The sequence below is a fragment of the Hordeum vulgare genome, chromosome 7H (genome assembly GCF_904849725.1).
Source record: "Hordeum vulgare subsp. vulgare chromosome 7H, MorexV3_pseudomolecules_assembly, whole genome shotgun sequence".
In the NCBI taxonomy this organism is placed as follows: domain Eukaryota; kingdom Viridiplantae; phylum Streptophyta; class Magnoliopsida; order Poales; family Poaceae; genus Hordeum; species Hordeum vulgare.
The window spans coordinates 623,717,900-623,741,494 of NC_058524.1; the positions used below are offsets into that span (position 1 = coordinate 623,717,900).

Sequence of the window (23,595 nt, forward strand, 5' to 3'; positions counted from 1 at the left end):
GAATCACCCTATTGAAAACGATCTGAGCCGTCCAAGTCATACAGATCCAACGGTCCACACCCCCTCACCCTCTCACCCACCCAGCTCCTTTCTCTCTCCCCGCACAGCGAACCCTAGCCCATCCAGATCGAACACCCCTCCTCCCTCATCCCCATCTCCCTCGCCGCCGCCCCCTGCTCCGGTCGCCTCCAGCCCCGTAAACCCCCCTCCGCCCCCGCCTCCGGCATCCCGGAGCCCAGAGCCTTCCCTCCCCTCCGCCTGAGGGGACGTCCCGGAGCTAGGGTTTTGGCCATGGGCGCCTCGGCTTGACGAAGAAGCGGCAGCGGCGGCGGCAATTAGAGAGGGGGCGCGGAGATGCTGACGGAGAAGCCCAGCTGGGTTCACCATGACGGCCTGCAGATCTTCTCCATCGACATCCAGCCCAGCTCCAGATCAGGCGGCCGGCCGTGCCCTCCTCCCGCACCAACCAACAGCGTTGATCCCCTCCGCCATCTCCGTCCATCTCCCCCACCCCAAATAAGGTAAGAGCCGCTGCTTCTCTTCTCTTCTCGTCTTCCCCCGAAACTCTCAAGGCTTCAAGGAAAGATTTCCCTTTTCGTCACCTCACCGCCGGCCCTTATTTTTTGCTTGCCATGGCGCACGCGCGGCGATGTCGGAGGCGGTGGGCACGCCGGAGAGCGGCGGCGGGGGCGGGGTCAAGGAGCAGGAGCGGTTCCTGCCGATCGCCAACATCGGGCGCATCATGCAGCGCGGCGTGCCGGAGAAGGGCAAGATCACCAAGGACCCCAAGGAGTCCATCCAGGGGTGCGTCTCCGAGTTCATCAGCTTCATCACCAGCGAGTCAGTCTCCGCCCCTCCTCGCCTCCCTCTCTGATCCGCTCCAGCTTGCTTAGCACTATGAGCTCATTATTGTGTGATCCTGGGCGCAGGGCCAGCGACAAGTGCATGAAGGAGAAGCGCAAGACCATCAACGGCGATGACCTGATCTGGTCCATGGGCACCCTCGGCTTTGAGGACTATGTCCAGCCCCTCAAGCTCTATCTCAAGCTCTACCGGGAGGTAATATTCATTCATTCCCCTCTCTGCTAGCCTTGATTTGGCTGGGGCCAAATTCATCACCGCTTTCCTTTTTAGTACCCACCACCGTTTACTCACTCTGATTAGCCTAACTGCAGAGGACGACACCGTCATCCCTAACGAGGATAGCCATGACTTGGTAGTGTTGGGTAGCCAGTAGAACTTTTATGATGTAAGTTAAACGGGTACTGTGTGATAAGTTTTCATGATAAATATACTCGTTCCAGAAAGTAAAACACATGCCATCCAGAGCTGCCAGTGGTAACTCCGTACTTGCTAGTTCCATCAACACTGTACGAGGCCTTCTCTGAATGCTTAATCTTGCATCTAGTAGTTGCAGTTTCAGTAGTCTGCTTACTAAGTTCAGTGTAGACTTTAGTGGAAGCACATACAATGACTAACACTGCATTATTCATCTATCATACCACAGTATACGTACCTGTCCATCCAATCTTCCGATTATTAAAGTATATAAGATACAAGATGAAATGCCACATGAATGAAGATCACCACCAAAACTATCGTCAGTTTACTAGTCATCTCAGTTCTCAAGATATCCATAACCAATGCACATACACATGAAGTTTCTCTGCTTTTCTGAAGAACACTCTGTTTTTCAGTTCTAGTCATACCTCTGCATGTGGCGTGTATCTGTATTCTACTCCTTTTGGTATTCTTTAATGTGCACATATCAACAGCTCTGTGCGTACACTTTTATGCACGTCTCTCTGCACCGGCCACCATATCATGCCAACTAACGCGTTCTTGTTGGATGAAATGAATATGTCAACCAGTTGTGTCCTAATCTCGAACTCAAATAATTGTCCAACTGTGTCAGATAATAGCTAACAAAGTCAACTGCACATTTTAGTGGAAATGTAGGTTTTGGCTAAGTGCACATTTTACAACTGTGTCGGATAATAGCTAGCAAAGTCAACTTACAAATAAAACTCTTCCTCTTTTATGTACTGTCTACACCACTACATAAGATATCTGTGTCTACAGGAATAGAATTCGGAACACCCTAAAAACGGGGAATTACAGTAGTCTCAGAATTCAGACATGCCATCAATTGACACATTTTCGTTTCTGATGAGCAGGTGTTGTTTGAGTAATTTGCTGGACTGATCGTCAGAGCTCACAGCAGTGTTCGTCGCTCTATAACACGACATGGAGAATGTTGTCACTTGGTATGCCATGTATACAAGGGGTCTGTGATTTAGCAAGTATTTTGCTTTTAATTGCGCTTGGATGCCATGTGGATAATTCAAATAATTGAAGAGAGGTTTATTTTTCTCTGGCATGCAATGAATAATGGGCAATTTAGAGTGGAATTTACTGTCATTGTTTGTTTGAATTAAAATTTGGTGGTGGGAACTTAACATTTAAGGTTATTGCTTTGCTTGTTTTAGGCAGCACGTGTGGAGCCACTTCTGCTTATGCTTCAAGGGTGAGAAAATGACGGATGATAAGGCAAGCTGCGTGCATTTGGTATAAAAGATGGTGATGAGGTATGTGCACTTTCCTCCTCTGTGATTGGTAGGGATGTAAAGTTTAGTGTGGATTAGCTCTGCCTTTTTTCATGAGATCAGTAAGGATACAAGTCATCCAATTTATGAAACTATGGCGTGCTGATGTACCGCTCATTGTTTCGTTTACTCCTTTTTCATACAAAAGAGATGGCACAAAAAGACCATCTTCTGTGAAGAGAGGTATATTTACTAACGGGGGCATTGTGATTGCTCTTCCAGCTCTGAATCACCTTGTCCTAGCAGTTCCACCTCGTACATGAGTTGGGAAGCATATTAATTACTATTGAAAGAAACCAAAATGAATTGTTGTAAGCTACAAAGCATGGACACAGACAAAACTGTCGAGTTGCCGTGCTAATACGGCAGGACATGGCGATACGGCCAGACATGCTAGATGCGCGTGTCCCCTAGTATCCCCCGATTTCTGAATTAAAAGAAAAGAAAAATGCATGGCATATCCGTGCTAATACCTCTGTGAAACTAAGTCATGGTTATTATACAAAAATTTATGTTTAGTGCAAATTAACAGGGCATACTTTTTACACCAGAGCGATAAACGCATGGCTTGGTTACTCAAATTTTTGCATTTGTACAAAAGCAGAACATATGATTTATCGTGTAGTCTATATATACCGCACAACTATTGAAACCTTTGTATTTGCTGGCCAAATATATGCAAATCAATCAAGTTATGTTTGATTTGTAAGTGGATATCTCAGGTATAGCTGAAAGGAATATCTTTTATTTGATTAATAGAATCACAACGGTAGTTAAATACTGGATATACTCACCAGTAGGTAGCTCTCTGTCACTTTGGTGTGATTTGGTTTTGGACCCAAGGGTGCGACATCTGAAGCAATGGATGGAAATTAGGCTGACATCAGTACCTCAAGACAGTGGTCACATATTTCCAAGACCGCTGGAGGCTATATACAATAACACAAACCCGTCGATTCATCAGTAGTAGATGTACATACGTCAAGCGAAAGAAGAGATCTGGTTCAGATTGTTGTTTACAATTTAGTGGTGCCATCTATCTACAAAAATTTAGTAGGCGCTATCAGACTACCCACTTTGCTCTCAGGTGGAGAGTAGAAAATCCAGTGTCTAATTAAACGGAAAGTAGTAGCTACTCTCAGTCTTAGGTGTAGTACACCCGAGTTAGCAAAACATTGAAAATTAATCATCAAACATTATATATATATTTGAAATTTCGGGAACTCAAACATGATCAGCTGTGTGAGGTTCTTTCAAAATTTCATCTAAAAATAACATACAAGGAGCTCTCACCAAAAATAACAAAATCACTGCTCAAACAGTGCACAAAACTTTCAGCAGTGATTTTGTTTTTCTCGGTGAGAGCTCCATGGATGTTATTTTTGATTAAACTTGGCATGTACCTCAAACATATGATAAAGTTTGATGTAGCAAAATTTCAGATTTTTTGGATTTCTTTTGATATACTTTTTTGCTTTCATATTTAAAATTCCTGAATAAGAATTACTTTCTATTATCTACCAAGTGAGTATAATAAATGTACGTTGGCATAATGCATTTGAAGTACTATTCATTGTTTGTGTTCAAATCAGCGATTTGGTTACCGCTCGAAATATCGGGTTACCGCATTGGAAGTTTCAGTGTCACTTAACTCTTATTTTTAATTGCAACACAAAACCTGAGGAAGTTTCTAATTCTGTGTTGCTCTTCTTATACTCCCTCCGTCCCAAAATGACTGTCTTAAGCTTAGTACAACTTTATACTAGAGCTAGTATAAAGTTGAGACAATTATTTTGGGACGGAGGGATTATTATATAAAGATGACTACACCGCATTATTGTTTTGTTATTTACCTTCTACTCCAGTATATAAGTTCTCAGTAGTCCACAATCTAGTGAATATGGATAACAGATTAGTTCTTCTGTCTGTTTTTCTATTTCAATTAGGAGCTAAGAATTTTCTGATTCCTAATGTATTTGTGTGTTGGTGGAACTCACTGCAGGCAATCGCTGCTGGTGATATGTGTGCCATCTGCCAGGAAAAGATGTATGTTCCTGTCCTCCTTCGCTGTAAACATATTTTCTGCGAGGACTGTGTCTCTGAATGGTAACACTCTTTTTAAACTTTTGCATCCTCAAAAAGAAATGGATTTATCATGCTTATCTTTATACATGACAAGGCTGTAAATAAAATCAATCAAACTTTTATAAGAATGACAAGGCTAATGGAATGTAACAGCTAGAACGAATTCAGATTTTCACTCAGGTGCAAATGGAGATTTAACTTAAATACATAAAGGGACTCAGCCAATGATTATACACAGAAGATATTTTTAAAATACATAAGCCACTAAAAATGCTAGTACATAAAAGATGTCCATTCAATTACTTACCCATTGTCTTGAACCTCATCAGATTCCTTGGTGGGGCTAACGTTCTCCTTGGAAGCATTCTCAGGTGCATCCACAGGACCTCGTAATGCTGGCCCTGTCCCGTGTTCTTCTGCAGTCCCATGTTCACCATTCCTAGTGAAGCCAACGAACATGAAATTGAGCATAGATTCACTGAAACAGACAATAGTTTACATCTCCTAAGTTGATACACTGTTCTCTTGGTTCAGTCCTCTAGCTAGTACGTCCTGAGGACGAGCACAAGAACACTCTTGTTCAATTCAAACCCAGACATTGTTAGGAGAAGAATATCACGCAGAGCTGCAAAAACCCACAATGAGATATATTGCCATATAAATATATGGTGACTACTGTAGTTTGCACTATTTGTCATGCATTTATATATGGTTTCATCATATCTAACGCACGAAACAAAGACCTTACTCTGGCAACACAGAACTGAGACCTGTCACAGTACATTTAGAATTTGGATAACTGGACTTATTTACTATGTCCTCAATTGATGCCTCCTTTTGCTTAAATAAATAGGTTGTTACTCCATTGTTCAGTGGTGTAGCCTTTTACAGAATTTAAATGGTTTGTCCCCTGTATTATCACATCTTTCCACACTGTTAAACATATGCCTGCTGATAAAACAACATTTAACCAGAGTTATCTTTGGCAATATTTGCAGAATTTAAATAAATATATCTCTGTATAGACCTGGAAATTGGTATACCTCAGTGGTTGAACTTGCATAATGTGATACTAATACTAATGTCTTCTCCTACTTGGAAGAAATGGATTATTAATTATCATGCTTATCTTTATGTTGCAAGAAATGTTTGCCAAGTTGAATTTGAATAATCAAATTTTACCTTCCTGGTTGAATTGTTTCTCCACATTGTTGATCATGCTGAAGGCCATTGCTATGGATCTGTTTTCAGGAGAAGTACGCTGGCGCGACACGGGTGAATGACAAGCTGGAGGAAATGTATTTGCTATATTCTGTCCGTTTTTGCTATATTCCTGTGTAAGGAAATGTATCCATGAGATGAGTTATTATGTTATGTAAACCTGGGAGATGTATTATGTGATGTTATATGATGGATGATTTTAATTCGACTTGGAGTTTTCTTGATTTGAATATGAAATAGTGCTGCATTTAATATTGGACAAATAATTGGTTGAAAAGGCCCAATAAATAGAAATGAAACCAAGTTCTGGAAAAAAAGTTGCTGAATTCAAAAATGAAAAAAGGCCAAAACTGAAACTGGATCAAATGTATTTGGGCATGAAAAGGCCAAGGCCCAAATTAGAATGATAAAAAAAAATTGATTTTTTTACTAAAGTGGCTGTAAATAGGCCAAGGCCTGAAAAGAAGCCCAATAAGAAAGGCCCAAAAAAATAAAACGAGCCCATGTGATCAATTGAAATGGGTTGGCTGATTTCAACCATGACGTTTTGATTTCGTCGTAATATTGCCACGTAGGACTGGGTTGGATTGCCAACGACGATTTAGGATCGTCGTAAAGGTTATGACGATCCAGGAATCGTCGTAAAGGTTACGACGATTTTGATCAAAACGTTGCTGCTCTTCATTTGTGACGCTCCGTTTTCGACGTTTGGTTTTTCGTCGTGAGATCGTCGTAAACTAAAAACCGTGACGATGTAGCGACGAAAATATAGCGTCGTGTATTAGCATATTCCTTGTAGTGTCTAACCCACTTCCTATGCACAGGGATTTTGTGAACAAATAATTTATGGGATCAACAATCAAATAGCACAGGAAGGCAAAACAAGCATAATTTCAAAACTTTAGAACAAATTAGAGAAATGTCAGAAGGGCATAACCTGTTATAACCTGTCATAACCTGTCAGAAGGGCAGAATTTTAGAACAAATTCGAGTATATAAAAAATATTCATAATTTTATTTTATTATCATAAATTTTGTTGAGTTTCATTCATATATATTGATGCGGGATGATCTCCTACCAAAGGATCGTGTACGAGCAACTCAAAAGGAATTGGCGGAATTCTTATTTGAAGAGATCATATTTAAAACTGGAGAATACCATCGGGAACCGGTAAGGAACTAATAATTAGATATTAGGGATCGTAAGAGATATTATATTATATATGCATGAAAGTGTACTATATCTAGTAGCGTCGAATAAATATACAAAAACTTGATTTTCGACTGAGCACGGAGAAAGAGGTCACTTCTCTATATCCAAGATGATGTTGTGTAATGGTTCCTTCATTGCTATATGTAGTAGCTTCGAGTTGAATGGAAAACATTAAATAAAAATAAAAGCCCTAAATGAGAAAGAATTGAATGGTAAACATAAAAAAGAAAAGCGAAACACAAAATGGAATACAACCACTCCAAAATCCTAAACCATAGTGCGGGGCAGCCCGTGACGCGTGTCGGCCTTTAGTCCCCGTTGATGTTACCAACCGGGACTAAAGATCCTCCCGCCTGAGCACTCCATAGGGGCCAAACGTGGAGCCCTTTAGTCCCGATGCGTAACACAACCGGGACTAAAAAGGAAGGACTTTAGTCCCGATTCGATAGTTCCGTTTGCCTAACCGGGGCTGAAGGACCTTACGAACCGAAACTAATGTCCTGTTTTTTAATAACGTGTGCATTTGGGGAGATCAGAGACCTGGATGACAATCCCTAGTTCATACACCGCTGGTGCATTTTACTCCTTAAATAAAACAGAACAGAAGTACTTCCTCCACCCCAAATTGTAAGTCATTTTAACTTTTTTAGTTACATGGTAAAACATAATATATTATATAGGTGCATAGCAAAAGCTATATATATATATATACATACATATATATATATGTATGTATATATATATATATATGAAATAGAGGGGGTGAAGAATATGATGAATAGTCAATCTCTCTCTCTCTCTTATTTTTATTTTTCATATTTTTTTTCTTATTCCATACGTAAAAAGAGATAGTAAGAAAATATATAGTCACCATAAAAATATTTTATGTTACGTAAAATTACAAACATAAAAACATAGTGTAAAATATACATGAAATGCGATTTTTCTGGTCTTATGACCTATATTTTTTTATTTTTTACATCAAATTTTACGTAATAAATCAATATAAATGTAACTATTGGTATTCCGAATGTTATTTGTTTATATGAAACGGTCGTAAGATTACCTGGGTGAAGAATAACTTATTCTACATCCTGGATGATGAATAGACTTTCTATATATATATATATACTATTCGTCACCCAGGGTGAAGAATTGTTATTCTTCACCCCACCTCCTCACGCACCATATAGTCACCATAAGAATCAAAATGCATGTGAGGTAATATTATGATGTAGTTAAGGGATTCTTAACATCCACCGTGAGAAACAAATTTGTCATGCATGTGAGGTAATATTATGGCATGCATGTGTGAGGTGAGGTAAAATTATAACACATCGGTGAGAATTCAACCATTGCGAGGTAAGATTAAACCATGTTGGTAAGGTAAGATTATGAGTTGCGTGTGAGGTAAAATTACAACATCCAACAAGAATTATGTCTTGAGAAAGTTGTACAGGGGATGAAGAATTACTTATTCTTCACCTACGATGACAAATAGACTTTCTTTCTCTCTCTCCATATATATATATATATATTTTTTATCTATTATAGGCAAGGATGCATGTGTAGCACCCGAACCTTTACATACATAGACATGGAGTACACACGTGAATAGCTAGGTACCGTGCAATTATTCATAGTAAATACTTAACCTTTCCGAGCGCATACGTCTTACCCATCCGATGCGCATATTCATCTCCAATTTTCCGCACATGCATTTATTTGAGGCTTTAAAATTTCTAAAATCCATAAATTTTAACTTTAGTGTCGAATTTCAAATCCCTTCTCACCATTGTGTTTGTCGTGACGAGTACTTCAAAACTAGATCCCATATGAATAGGTCCCGACAAACTTTTTTTTGAGCAACTTTGGGGTGATATTGAGCAACTTCTTATTAGTGTGCGTAGTATGATCGTCTATCAACGAAAATTCCTTCAAAGTTATCTACCATGGCTAGAAGGTTAACTAACTTCAACCTTTAGCAACCACATGGCATATGTCGCCAACTATTTCCAAACTGAAATAGTTAAATTATGCGTTGGATGTGCATACTCGGCTGCTCATGCGTTTGATGTGCATTAATTCATGTAAGAAAAAAAATACATAAAGTTAAACCGTGTGTCGGAATTATGATATGTTTTCATAGTTGGGTTCCTCGTGACGAACTCTTCAAAACGAGATCCCATATGAATATGTTTTGAAGATTTTTTTTCCAGAAGCAACTTTGATGTTAGATGATGAAACCCTAGTGCTAATAAACGAAAGCAACTTTGATGCTAGATGAATTGCATCGTGTGTATACACATGAGTTGCTTATTGAATGCATTGGAGTTGCGCAAGAACACACTAAAAGTTGCTAACTTTTTTGTGATATCCGAGTGCAATTATGGCAACTATTTACAAATAGCAGGCAACTAGGCATCAATGGTAGACAACTGAACGTCAACCGTAGGCAATTGATTATCAGGAATAGGCAACTGAGCATCAAAATTGAGCAATTTCACAGTTTTCTGTAGGCAACCGAGCATCAAAGCTGAGCAATTTTACAGTATTTGTAGGCAAGTGAGCATCAACCATAGGCAACCGATCATCATTGTTTAATTATCACTAGTAGAAAACGGGCCTTTGGCCTGGACCATTTAGTCCCGGCCTGCCTCTGGGCCGGGACTAAAGGCCCGGCCACGTCGCCCCAATTCTCAATGTTTCCCTCGAGGCTTTAGTCCCGGCCCGTAAGGAGCCTTTAGTCCCGGTTCGTGTCCCAAACCGGGACTAAAGGGCTACGCGGCGGGCAGTGGTGGTGACAACCGTTCGTATCCCCCTTTAGTCCCGGTTGGTGGCTCAACCCGGGACTAAAGGCCCAACACGTGGCTTGCCGTGGTTGTGGCGACGGTTGGTATACCTCTTTAGTCCCGGTTGGTGGTTGAACCCGGGACTAAAAGCCTAACACGTGGCCTGCCGTAGTGGTGTCAACCGTTTGGTATACCTCTTTAGTCCCGGTTGGTGGCTCAACCCGGGATTAAAGGCCCAAACGGTTTGCATCCCGCATCGTTTCGGGCGATGAAAAGCACGAACCGAAGCGTACAGTCGCCATTTCTCTGTTCTTCTTCTCTCTCGCATCGCCCTCTCTGTTCTTCTCCTCTCTTCTTCCCTTCTCTTCTTCCACCATGCCAACTAGCTTTCATGAGGTGGTCGCGCATGGCACGACGAAGCTCCATGTCGTGTACACGAACCTGAGCAGGGAGGTGCCGTTTTTCCTTCAACAGTTGAAGGAACGATGGTTTGACGACGCAGCGGATCATGAGAAGTTCTTCGGGCTTGATCTGGAGTACACGGCCGATCAACGCGGTGTTGTCGTCATCCAAATATGCTTCGCAAGCCATGTCTTGATCTTCAAATATCCAAGATAATGACATTGTATAAGTTTATTTGTTTGTTTCAATCATAGTTGGTTCCCTTCAAATATTTGTAGTGAACCAATTTTGATTAGTTGAAGGGGGGCACAATCTAATTGGAATAGTGTTCCATAATCTGAAAAATCGTATTAGAATCAACTAGTGTTTAATATGTTCCATTGGAATCATAGTTGGTTCCCTTCAAATAGTTGTAGTGAAACAATTTTGATTACTTGAAGGGGAGCACAATCTAATTGGAATAGTTTTCCATAATCTGAAAAATCGTATTAGAATCAACTAGTGTTTAATATGTTCCATTGGAATCATAGTTGGTTCCCTTCAAATAGTTGTAGTGAAACAATTTTGATTAGTTGAAGGGGAACACAATCTGATTGGAATAGTGTTCCATAATCTGAAAAATCGTATTAGAATGAACTAGTGTTTAATATGTTCCATTGGAATCATAGTTGGTTCGCTTCAAATAGTTGCAGTGAAACAATTTTGATTAGTTGAAGGGGAACACAATCTGATTGGAACAGTGTTCCATAATCTAAAAAATCGTATTAGAATGAACTAGTGTTTAATATGTTCCATTGGAATCATAGTTGGTTCGCTTCAAATAGTTGTAGTGATCTCTCTAGGTTCCATTGCATATGTTCTATTTGAATCCTAAAGATAAGTTTCTCTTTAGTTGTAGTGAAACATGTTTCCTTATTGCAGCAGTATGTAACATTTGTTCCATTTTAATTTGTTTCTGTTGCAGGAGTGACAAGCATTGTCCAGGACTCATGAAGTTCCTTCGCAGCGGCGCCACTTTTGCTTCCGTTGACATAAGGAACGACAAGCTGAAGATGAGGCACAACTTCGGTATTGAGATACCAGTTGGTTGCCTCGTTGATCTCCAAACGATATTCAGGCTTCGACATGACAGGACTTCGATGGCTCATATGACAGTTGCCTTGATCGACGAGTCATATGGTGATATGAAGACCAGTTTCCCAAAGTATCAGCACAAACTTTGGGAGAAGAGCCCACTTGATGATATCAACATTGAGTATGCAGCAAAAGATGCATACGTTTCATACGAGTTGTACCGCAAGATTCGAGTCGTCAACTATGGCCAGCGTCACCTCGAGGAACGTGGACATTCTGATTTAGATGATTTAGACGAGTAGTGTTCTGAACGTCGAACACTTGTATATATATCTATGGTAGCTATTATTATGTACTGTTTGGGCTAGTATCATGTACTTCTTGGACCAATTTATATATGTCTAGTTTCTGTTTGTGCCATTATAGTTTCCAAATTTGAATGGTTTAGCCCTTTCTAACTTCATTTGCTACTTTTGAATGGTTTAGCCCTTTCTAACTTCATGGTATCATGCATTTCGACCACATATATATACAAAAAGTCTTCGGTTCAAATAAGTTCAAAAAATGAAATCCCTTTTGTAACACATCTGTTTTGATTAAAACAATCATTTAAAAATGAAAGACCATTAGTCCCACGTGGCGTGCAGTGGAACCACGTGGCGTGCCGCGGAACCACTTTTGTTGTGGGGGTCGCTTCTCCTTCTTCTCCTTGTGCTAGATATTGGTTATGCACTAGGGGAAGTAGGAGTAGCGACCATCATCGACGGTTGAAAAATCAGGTGAGCTAGTGTCCACCATATATGAGAGAAGAAGAAATCCCTTTGTGATGTGCCCTTGAATGGTGCATTTTGAACACACAAAAAGTATGGAGTTCAAATAAGTTAAAAAAAATAAAATCCCTTTGTAAGAGATGAGTTCTCGTTCGAAACCCTGCTACTTCGAGAGAGATTGTCAGTTTTGTACACGAACTGCATCCAGTTTTTGTCGTAGCCCTCTCAACTTTTTAAGACATGCTATGTGGGTGAAATGATGATAGCATGCCAACTTTCAACATTTTCAGAGTTCATTTGTAGTGCTTTTCAATTTCAGCGTCAACTAGCTCAAAAAAAAGTAAATGCACAAAATATACCAAATGAAGTCAGAAATTGTTGAAATTTTGTGATGTCCCTTTGAATGGTGCATTTTGAACACACAAAAATTCTGGAGTTCGAATAAGTTAAAAAAAATGAAATCCCTTTGTAAGAGATGAGTTCTCGTTCGAAACCCTCCTAACTCGAGAGAGATTGTCAGTTTTGTACACGAACTGCATCCAGTTTTTGTCGTATCCCTCTCAACTTTTTAACACATGCTATGTGGGTGAAATGATGATAGCATGCCAACTTTCAACATTTTCAGAGTTCATTTGTAGTGCTTTTCAATTTCAGGGTCAACTAGATAAAAAAAAAGTAAATGCACGAAATATATCAAATGAAGTCAGAAATTGTTGATCCCGTTGTGATGTGCCTTTGAATGGTGCATTTTGAACACACAAAAACTATGGAGTTTGAATAAGTTAAAAAAATGAAATCCCTTTTAAGAGATGAGTTCTCGTTCGAAACCCTCCTACTTCGAGAGAGATTGTCAGTTTTGTACACAAACTGCATCCAGTTTTTGTCGTAGCCCTCTCAACTTTTTAACACATGCTATGTGGGTGAAATGATGATAGCATGCCAACTTTCAACATTTTCAGAGTTCATTTGTAGTGCTTTTCAATTTCAGGGTCAACTAGCTCAAAAAAATAAGTAAATGCACGAAATATATCAAATGAAGTCAGAAATTGTTGATCCCTTTGTGATGTGCCTTTGAATGGTGCATTTTGAACACACAAAAAGTATGGAGTTCAAATAAGTTAAAAAAAGAAATCCCTTTGTAAGAGATGAGTTCTCGTTCGAAACCCTGCTACTTCGAGAGAGATTGTCAGTTTTGTACACGAACTGCATCCAGTTTTTGTCGTAGCCCTCTAAACTTTTTAACACATGCTATGTGGGTGAAATGATGATAGCATGCCAACTTTCAACATTTTCAGAGTTCATTTGTAGTGCTTTTCAATTTCAGGGTCAACTAGCTCAAAAAAAAAAGTAAATGCACGAAATACATCAAATGAAGTCAGAAATTGTTGATCCCTTTGTGATGTGCCTTTGAATGGTGCATTTTGAACACACAAAAAGTATGGAGTTCAAATAAGTTAAAAAAATGAAATCCCTTTGTAAGAGATGAGTTCTCGTTCGAAACCTTGCTACTTCGAGAGAGATTGTCAGTTTTGTACACGAACTGCATCCAGTTTTTGTCGTAGCCCTCTCAACTTTTTAACACATGCTATGTGGGTGAAATGATGATAGCATGCCAACTTTCAACATTTTCAGAGTTCATTTGTAGTGCTTTTAAATATCAGGGTCAACTAGCTCAAAAAAATAAGTAAATGCACGAAATATATCAAATGAAGTCATAAATTGTTGATCCCTTTGTGATGTGCCTTTGAATGGTGCATTTTGAACACACAAAAAGTATGGAGTTCAAATAAGTTAAAAAAATGAAATCCCTTTGTAAGAGATGAGTTCTCGTTCGAAACCGTGCTACTTCGAGAGTTATTGTCAGTTTTGTACACGAACTGCATCCAGTTTTTGTCGTAGCCCTCTGAACTTTTTAACACATGCTATGTGGGTGAAATGATGATAGCATGCCAACTTTCAACATTTTCAGAGTTCATTTGTAGTGCTTTTCAATTTCAGGGTCAACTAGCTCAAAAAAAAAGTAAATGCACGAAATATATCAAATGAAGTCAGAAATTGTTGATCCCTTTGTTATGTGCCTTTTAATGGTGCGTTTTGAACACACAAAAAGTATGGAGTTCAAATAAGTTAAAAAAATGAAATCCCTTTGTAAGAGATGAGTTCTCGTTCGAAACCGTGCTACTTCGAGAGAGATTGTCAGTTTTGTACACGAACTGCATCCAGTTTTTGTCGTAGCCCTCTCAACTTTTTAACACATGCTATGTGGGTGAAATGATGATAGCATGCCAACTTTCAACATTTTCAGAGTTCATTTGTAGTGCTTTTGAATTTCAGGGTCAACTAGCTCAAAAAAATAAGTAAATGCACTAAATATACCAAATGAAGTCAGAAATTGTTGAAATTTTGTGATGTGCCTTTGAATGGTGCATTTTGAACACACAAAAAGTATGGAGTTCAAATAAGTTAAAAAAAATGAAATCCCTTTGTAAGAGATGAGTTCTCGTTCGAAACCCTACTACTTCGAGACAGATTGTAAGTTTTGTACACGAACTGCAGCCAGTTTTGAAAATAACAAAATAGATAATAGTTTGGATAGTCAAAATTATTAATTATTAAAATAAAAAATACTTTGCATTATTTATTCAATTGAAACACTTTTCATTATCATAGTTTTGTCAAATTCTCAAATATGAAAAAAGAATTTTTAATAAACATAGTTTTTAATTGAAAATAACAAAATAGATAATAGTTTGGATAGTCAAAATTATTAATTATGAAAATAAAAAATAGTTTTCCATTATTTATTCAATTTAAAACACTTTTCATTATCATAGTTTTGTCAAATTCTCAAATATGCAAAAAGAATTTTTAATAAACATAGTTTTTAATTGAAAATAACAAAATAAGTTAATAGTTTGGATAGTCAAAATTATTAATTTTGAAAATAGAAAATAGTTTTGAATTATTTATTCAATTTCAAACACTTTTCATTATAATAGTTTTGTCAAATTCTCAAATATGCAAAAAGAATTTTTAATAAACATAGTTTTTAATTGAAAATAACAAAATAAGTTAATAGTTTGGATAGTCAAAATAATTAATTTTCAAAATAGAAAATAGTTTTGAATTATTTATTCAATTTCAAACACTTTTCATTATCATAGTTTTGTCAAATTCTCAAATATGCAAAAAGAATTTTTAATAAACATAGTTTTTAATTGAAAATAACAAAATAAGTTAATAGTTTGGATAGTCAAAATAATTAATTTTCAAAATAGAAAATAGTTTTGAATTATTTATTCAATTTCAAACACTTTTCATTATCATAGTTTTGTCAAATTCTCAAATATGCAAAAAGAATTTTTAATAAACATAGTTTTTAATTAAAAATAACAAAATAAGTTAATAGTTTGGATAGTCAAAATAATTAATTTTGAAAATAGAAAAAAATTGAAACTGTATGAGAAATCATGGACAAAATTCGACCTAAATTCACTTTGAATTCAGATTGAATTTTATCCACAATTTCGAATATAGTTTAATTTTCAGTAAGTTTAGGCCCGTAAGCCTGCTTTAGAGAGGAGCTCGATGGACAAGCTGCGACGGGGCTTATAAACAAGTGTTAGTCCCCCTCACTGGGCGAGGTGCGACTAAACTTATCGTGCAACCAAGGAGGGGCTTTAGTCCCGGGTGGAGCCACGACCCAGGACTAAAGACCCCCTTTAGTCACGGCTGGAGCCACGCACCGGGACTAAAGACCCCCTGCTCCCGCCTCTTGGTCTGCCTGAAAAGAGGCCTTTAGTCCCGGGTCGTGGCTCCACCCGGGACTAAAGGGGGTCTTTAGTCCCGGCTCGAGCCACGCACCGGGACTATAGATCCACCTATATAAGCGGGACTTCGAAAATTTCCAACCCAATTCGTCCATTTCTCTTCTTCTTCCTCTCGTTCTCCTGCCCGGCGCGGCACAACGACGAACTAACCGACGCCGTCAGGCTGCCCGCCGTCCTGCTCGCCGCCGCCTGCCGTCCTCCTCGCCGTCGGCCGTCCTCCTCGCCGCGCCGTCCTCCACGCCGTCCTCCTCGCCGCCGCGCCGTCGTCCTCGCCGTCGCGCCGTCCTCCTAGCCGTCGCGCCGTGCTCCTCGCCAACACTCCGGCCAGTAAGCCCCCCCCCCTCCTCCCCAACACTCCGGCCAGTATAGAAGAAAAGAAGAAAAAGGAGAAGAGAAGAAGAAAAAGGAGAAGAAAGGAAGAAAAAGGAGAAGAAAAGAAGAAAAAGAAAAGATTTTTTTGTCATTTAATTCCTATTGTTATTAGGTTTGTGCTAGATTATTAGGGTTAGTAATATTTAGAATTAGGTTAGGGTTTCAAGAAGAATAAATATGAACAAAAATAAGAAAATAAGATTAGGAAAAATGAAAATAAGAAGAGGAGGAGAAGAAAAGAAGAAAAAATGTATATTGTATAGTGTATATGCTTAAGTGTATAGTGTATATAGTGTATAGTGTATTAGGAGAGGAGGAATTTTGCTATAGTGTATATAGTGTATAGTGTATAAGAAAAGAAGAAAAGAAGAGGAGGAGAAGAGAAGAAAAGAAGAGGAGGAGAAGAGAAGAAAGAAGAGGAGGAGAAGAAAAATGAAAATAAGTGTTAATAGTTTAATTTTGCTATTGTATATGCTTAAGTGTTAATAGTTTATTTTTAGCAAGAAAATTAATAGAACTAGTTTATTTTTTTAGTTCATTTTATGATGCCTATCCCGCATCCTCGTCGTCGACTCGGCGGAGGACACCTGCTTGATCAGAGGGGCCCTGTCCGGGACTGGGCTCCGCCCGGCTGGTATTGGGAGGTGCTACCTTCCGGGGGGCGTAGGTTGGTGAGGAGCCAGCCCGTCGTTGACCCAATCCTTGTTTGGTGGCGGTCGCGTGGGCCAGTGAGGGTGTCGAGGCTTCCAGACACCGCGGAGGTGGTACGTCACCGTGTCAGCGAGGAGGATGAGCACGTCCGTCGCTACATGGTTGCGTTGGAGGGCAGGTTCGAGCATACCTGGCAGGTTCTTCGGGGGTCTCACTGGAGCTATGATCCTGTGATGGTTCCTTCTCTTTGGGTGTCCACCGCCCGCGCCGATACCCGTCGGGCGCTATGGTTCTAGATGTATTAGTGATGCTATATGTATGATAGTATTCGAGGAGTATTAATGATAATATTCGACGATGTACGGACAAAAGTGATGATGTATTAGCTTATAATTGAATGCATGCTAATTTGAATACTACTTTATTTTACAATTTGGTTTTGCTTATTGAATGCTCAAATTGAAAAAGTACTCCTACTTTGAATACTATGCAGAAATCTAGGAGTCTCAAATTGGAAAAGTACTCCTACTTTGAATACTATGCAGAAATCTAGGATTCTCAAATTGGAAAAGTACTCCTACTTTGGTTTTTGGTACAAAGGTTAAGAGAATCCGTTTTTTGCAGAACTATGGATCCACATATCAGGAACCTCGCAGAGGAATAACTTCTGGAAGATATAATCAAAGACGGCCCTGACGTTGAACCAGCTGAATCTCCGTCGTCATATCTAAACCAGGACGTTGGAATGGAGGTCGAGCGACACGAAGATGAAGCCGATGGGGCAGGAGATAGGTCCAATGACGGAGAAGGTGATAGCTCCACTGATGGAGAAGCCGGTGAAGAGGAGAAGTCCGGCGAGGTATACATATGAAGTTCGACAATCACTTGTAATATGTGAAAAATATTGGAGATAGCTCTATATTGTATACATATACATTCATTTGACGAATGTTTCTCCCTCTTAGGCCTCCACATCGAGCAAAACTACGAAACGAGGCCCGACTAGAAAGTTGGATGCACGGACGCATTACACATTTGAGGTGATATTTCCTACGGGCGAACCCAAGCTTCCTAAGAATGCTGCTGACACATTCAAGAAGCAATGCGGAGTTCTCGTTAGGGATCACGTCCCGATCAGCGTTCGGGAGTGGAACAAGCGCAAAGGGGCAGCCGATAGTGACTATGTCGCCGAAAGGTACAAAGATAATCTTTGGAATGATCTCATGTCACATTTCAACCTGCCAGAATGTGAGAATGAAGACGACGCAGACAAACTGAGGGCCAAAGTCAAGCAGTGGACTCTGAAGAAGATGGCCGAACTGTTCCGTAGATGGAAGAAGAAGCTATGGAAAAACTATCTGAAGACACAGAAAGTGCCAGTATTCGAGGGGTATCTAGCCAAGCAGGCGAATCACTGGAAGGCATTTCAAGAGTACAAGGAGTCAGAAGATGCCCAGGCATTATCAGAAAAGAACAAGATAAATGCCGACAAGAAGAAATATCACCACAAGCTGGGGCCAGGGGGCTATGAGACTGCCATCCCAAAGTGGTATAAGAAAGAGCAAGATCTGATAGATAAAGGCGTCGTACCTGAACCACTCCGTGATGAGTGGGAATTGAGAGCAAGAAATTGGTTCCTTGCGCATGGTGGGTCGTACGAAGAAACAACACGGGACCTCATCTGTAATGACAATCTTAGGATACCCAGGGAGAATTGCAAAAGGATAGTGAAAGAAATTAAGGAGGGACATAGAAAGTTCACTGCAGATAGAGATAAAGATTTGCTCACACTGGTCCTCGGCAATGACGAACATGGAGGACGAACGCGAGGCTTCGGTCCTTCTTACCCGTGGTGGCTTGGGTTTGCCAGAGACCAAGACACTTACAGAAGCCGAGAGAGAGCAAAGAAGCGGCAGCAGGATGAGGAGAATGACAAGTTCAACCAGTTGCTTGCCAGGATTAACGAGCAACAGAAGCAGATTGATGAGCTTAGAGGAGTACCGCGCCAGGAAGATCCTGCAGTTGATATTACCGGCGCCCCATCTAAGCGGAAAAGCAGCGTGGCTGAATCTGAGGCCCCGCCCGACGATGAACGAAGAATGATAGAGGGCGGTCCCGGCTACCCCGTGGATGGAATCAAGGAGTCAACATCATGTGAACTCCATCAGAAATTCAAGAACATATCCATGAAGGTGGCCGTCGGACAAGCTTTACCTTCTGGCCCTGATGCACGCTGGCATGGCCTTGAGATTCCAGCTGGCTTTGCTAAAGTCGGGGTGGATGAAATTATGACGGGGTTTAATGATATGGAGCTCGACATAGCTAGACCCGAAGATGAGAGGACACTCGGAGAAGTACTGGGTGGAGTCATCCTATGGGACAAGAACTACATCAAGCTTCCAGGCTCGGCCCCAAGGACAACACCGCCTCCGAGTCGTCGCAGGTCACCTACACCTTCATTACCTCCAAGCCCTCCACATGACGTCGGCCAGCACAACACGAGTCCATCTCTATCACCGCCGCCGGACTTGGGTCGTCCGTCTCTGCCGCCGCCCGCACATAATAATAAACGAAAGCGTGCCAGCAAGAACGCTTCGTCGATGATTTCTAAGGGACGGAGCTCCCCAAAGCGCAAACTGTCGCCCCTTCCAAAGGTACCTCATGCTAATCTTCCTATCAGACCTTATGATCGTACCCCCGAGGAAAACGCCAGGATAGCAAAGGAACAGCATGATGTGTAGATGAAAAGGAAGGAACCCGAGCCCCGCCCAAAATACACCGAGAAGAACATAGCATGGGCAAAAGACTTCATAACCACTCCATCACAGTATGACTTACACTATAAGCCTGATGACTATAAATGCACATTGCAGAAGGAAGTGAAAAAGAGCAGGTCACATGCAAGTGCAAGTGGGAGCAAATCAAGTTCTACTACAAGCAAGAAAAAATCAGACGTTCCTCAGCTTGGACAACGGGCCAAACAGTCGATCCCACCCCTCAAGGTGTTAACCGACAATGTTCCCCCTCCGGTGCAGGGGCAAGCTTTTGAAAAAGCAAAGGAGTTGGCGGATGAATGTGGTATCTTGGTTGAAAATTTGCTGTCTTCCCAAGACGACAGGATACCCAAGGCTGTGGTAGCCCCTAAGCCACAGTTTGTCATGGGAGAGCCTTTGGTCAGCAAAGATGATCTCCCAACAAATATGCGTTACTTGCATAAATGGTACTTAAGTGAATCAAAGAATGGGAGAACGATGATCGCGCTGAGTGTCCCACAGGAGTACTACGGCCGCTCCGAAGAAATCCATATCGACTTTGATGAACTCTTCCAGATGTACAATGGCGACGCCCTCGACAAATCGCTTATGAGTTGCTATTGTCTGTAAGTTTTTCAATTCGTTGTCTACATATAACTTGTTTAGTTATTTCAATTTATTGTCTATATATAACTTGTACTTTATTATGCAGAATGAAGATTCTGGAGTGTAAAAGTAAGAGCATCCTAAATATTGGGTTTATTGATCCAGATAAAATACATATAGCGACGCTAACTAATTATCCCAAGGAGACGGAAGAAAACCTTCTAAGGTTTCTAAGAGATCAAAATTTCTGTGACCACATACTGTTTCCATACAACTTCAGGTGAGGGTCTTTACTCTGTTGTGTCCATTCACTTATAAGTGTAATTGATAAGTTACTCACTCACACACACACACACACATATATATACATGTGCAGCTTCCATTGGATTCTGTTGGACATTCAAATTGATAAGGGAAGAGTTGATGCCTTCGACCCATTATCGAGACCCTTGGAACAGTTCCAAAGCATGCAGGACATGCTCCAAGGGTAATTTTAATCATTCTTGCGCTCTATCGGTCTGTTTCGATGATTTTCTGATATATCAATTAATGAAAAACTTAGCAAATCATTATCCTTGTCGGGCAGGGTTTGGAATCGGTTCAAGTGCGTGACTCCCGGTAACTTTCCTGAGAAGCTGACCTTTAGAGCGGCTCAGGTAAGTAGTAGTATGATATACTTCTATTAATTTTCAATACATTTATGATGCTAGATTATTATTTTGATTATATATATTCTATTCTCGTAAAGTGCGACCAGCAGCCACGGGGAACGCATCTATGCGGATACTATGTTTGCGAGACCATTCACACGTTTACCTCTGAGTTCAAGGATCACAGATTCGACGTAAGCAATGAACATTCACACCTCTATTTTTACCCGTCATTCTTTGTTATCATGATTGATATTCATATTCATCTCCTCTTCTTATATAGCACACGACCATGAGGACGAAGGTCCTACCAGAGCAACGCGCGATTGCTGTTGCAGAGGAGCTTGCGGGATTTCTGAGGACGGAAGCTATAGAAGACAAAGGACGATTTAGTGTAGCTAAGGGCCATTACTGATGTTCGTCCATGTAATCGAATAGACGGGCTCTAGTCCCGATAATTCAGATCTCCATATAATTGTATATATATGATCGCTTGTAAGATAAGTTAATCTTATATATATATATGCATAATTATTTCTATTTTAAATTATATAAAAACTAATTCCCGAACACCAAACGAGGCATCACGTTAATCTCCTGAACACCTAAACCCCAAAACCCTAAAACCCAAAAATAATTTCATTCAAAAAAAAAACCAAAAAGCCAGCAAAATCTGAAAATCTTTAGTCCCGGACCGTGTAACGAACCAGGACTAAAGGGCCTGCCCTTGGGGTGCTACGAGGCGCCCACGTGGAGCACCTTTAGTCCCGGCGTGTAAGAGGGCCAGGACGAAAAGGTTATGCCTTTAGTCCCGCCCCTTTAGTCCCGGTTGGTGAACCGGGACTAAAGCCCCTTACGGGCCGGGGCTAAAGGCCCCGTCCCCACTAGTGTATGGAAAGCTTTTAGAGGTGAATATAGTCAACTGTTAGTCGTGGTTACGAACTTAAAAGAATTCTTCGCTGATAGATAGTCATACTAAAGGGGGAAAGGAGTTGCTTGCCTATAGCACTAAAGTTGCCTCATCTAGCACACAAAGTTGCTCAAAAAAAAAGTTCGTCTAAACCTATCCGTATGGGACCTAGTTTTAAAGAGCTGGTTGTAAGAAACACAGCCGTGAAAACGGGTCGTTATTTGACGCCCGGTTCAAAAGTTATGACTTGTTGAATATTTTGAAACGCTAATAAATGTACGTGGTTAGTTGTCCTCAAGTGCGCCCGCTACCGCGAGCGGACGCTGCTGCACTCGGTAGCCACGTTCATTATTCATTATTTAGGTATGCACGGAGTCACACAAAGATAGATGATGGAGGTGCACGGCGGTTGGGGTCATCATATGATAGGGTAAACCGGGAGCTTCGCAAGGCCGCACAAGCCCAAGGGCGACGAGTCCCTAAGGACATAGATGAAGCCTTTGTCACCCCACTTGTCACTTCACGAGTTCTTACTGATCCAGTACTTGGTCCCGTCAGGCTTGGTCCCATACCCGACGAGGGCTAGCTCATGGTTCTGCGTTGTCTTGCATGCCCCTTTTGGCGTAGACGCCAGACCTGGAGCAACCAGGGTTCTATAGGCCGCCGATGTAGTGCTGGAAGCAGGGGTCACTGTAGTCGACGACAACAATGGAGTAGTCGATGTAAGATGACACTACTTACTTAGCTTGCATCAATGGAATAGACGAAGACAACTCGAATGCATGATATATTTTGGATGTTATTACTTACCACAGGTCGCCCCTTAAGACTTGGCTGCTACGACGACGCCTTTGGCCCTCCAATCAACGCTCGGAGGCACCACCGTCGTCAGGTTGGCACGACGAGGTGCCTATAAAAAAGAGAAAGATAAATAAATATCTTATAAAAATAAATAAAAGGAAATTAAATGGAAAGAAATAGATGAAAATAAACACAAAGAAAGTAACGGCCAACTCAGATCCACAAGTAAATAAAGGAAAAAAACATAGCCTCATTCATAGCCTAATGACAACTAATGAGTGGAGCTACTCTCCTAAAGTCAAAATAAGGAGGCAGTATGTATGCAGCATGCATGAAGATGTTAGGGCGTGTTTGATTGCCTGCATCAGCGCTCTGCCGGTGCGAGAGCGCGTTTGTTTGGTTTGCGTATCTGCTCGGCTAGGCTCCGCGCGTGCAAGATTCTCCCTGCAGCCAGGTTCTGGAGGAACATAGAATTTGGCCGTTTTTACCGGGCCAGGCCCGCGTGGTGCAGGTAATTAGCCATCCAATGACATTACTCTCTCCGTTCCTTAATATAAGACCTTATAGAGATTTCAATATAGACTAGATACATAGCAAAATGAATGAATCTACATCCTAAAATATGACTACATACATCCGTATGTAGTTCATAGTGGAATCTCTAAAAGGTCTTATATTTAGGAACGGAGGGAGTATTTGACTTCAAACAATCAAGTTTTTTACATTAAGCAAAATTTACATAAAGGGAAATAAAATTTTTGTATTCACAGCCAAGAAGTGAGGAAATTCTTTCTTCAAATCTTCTTGATGCTCCTATGTAGCTTTCTCTTTGTTGTGGTTTGTTTGTATAGAACCTTGC

The 23,595-nt window shown here is 40.7% G+C and overlaps 1 protein-coding gene across 1 annotated transcript; it reads left to right on the plus strand.

Moving 5' to 3' along the window:
* Positions 1-646: 646 nt before the first annotated feature.
* Positions 647-4,716, plus strand: LOC123409601 (nuclear transcription factor Y subunit B-4-like). The gene is made up of 3 exons (XM_045102457.1): positions 647-840; positions 930-1,059; positions 4,609-4,716. Exons 1-3 carry the CDS (start codon positions 650-652, stop codon positions 4,714-4,716), a joined length of 429 nt encoding a protein of 142 aa, XP_044958392.1. The 5' UTR covers positions 647-649.
* Positions 4,717-23,595: the final 18,879 nt, after the last annotated feature.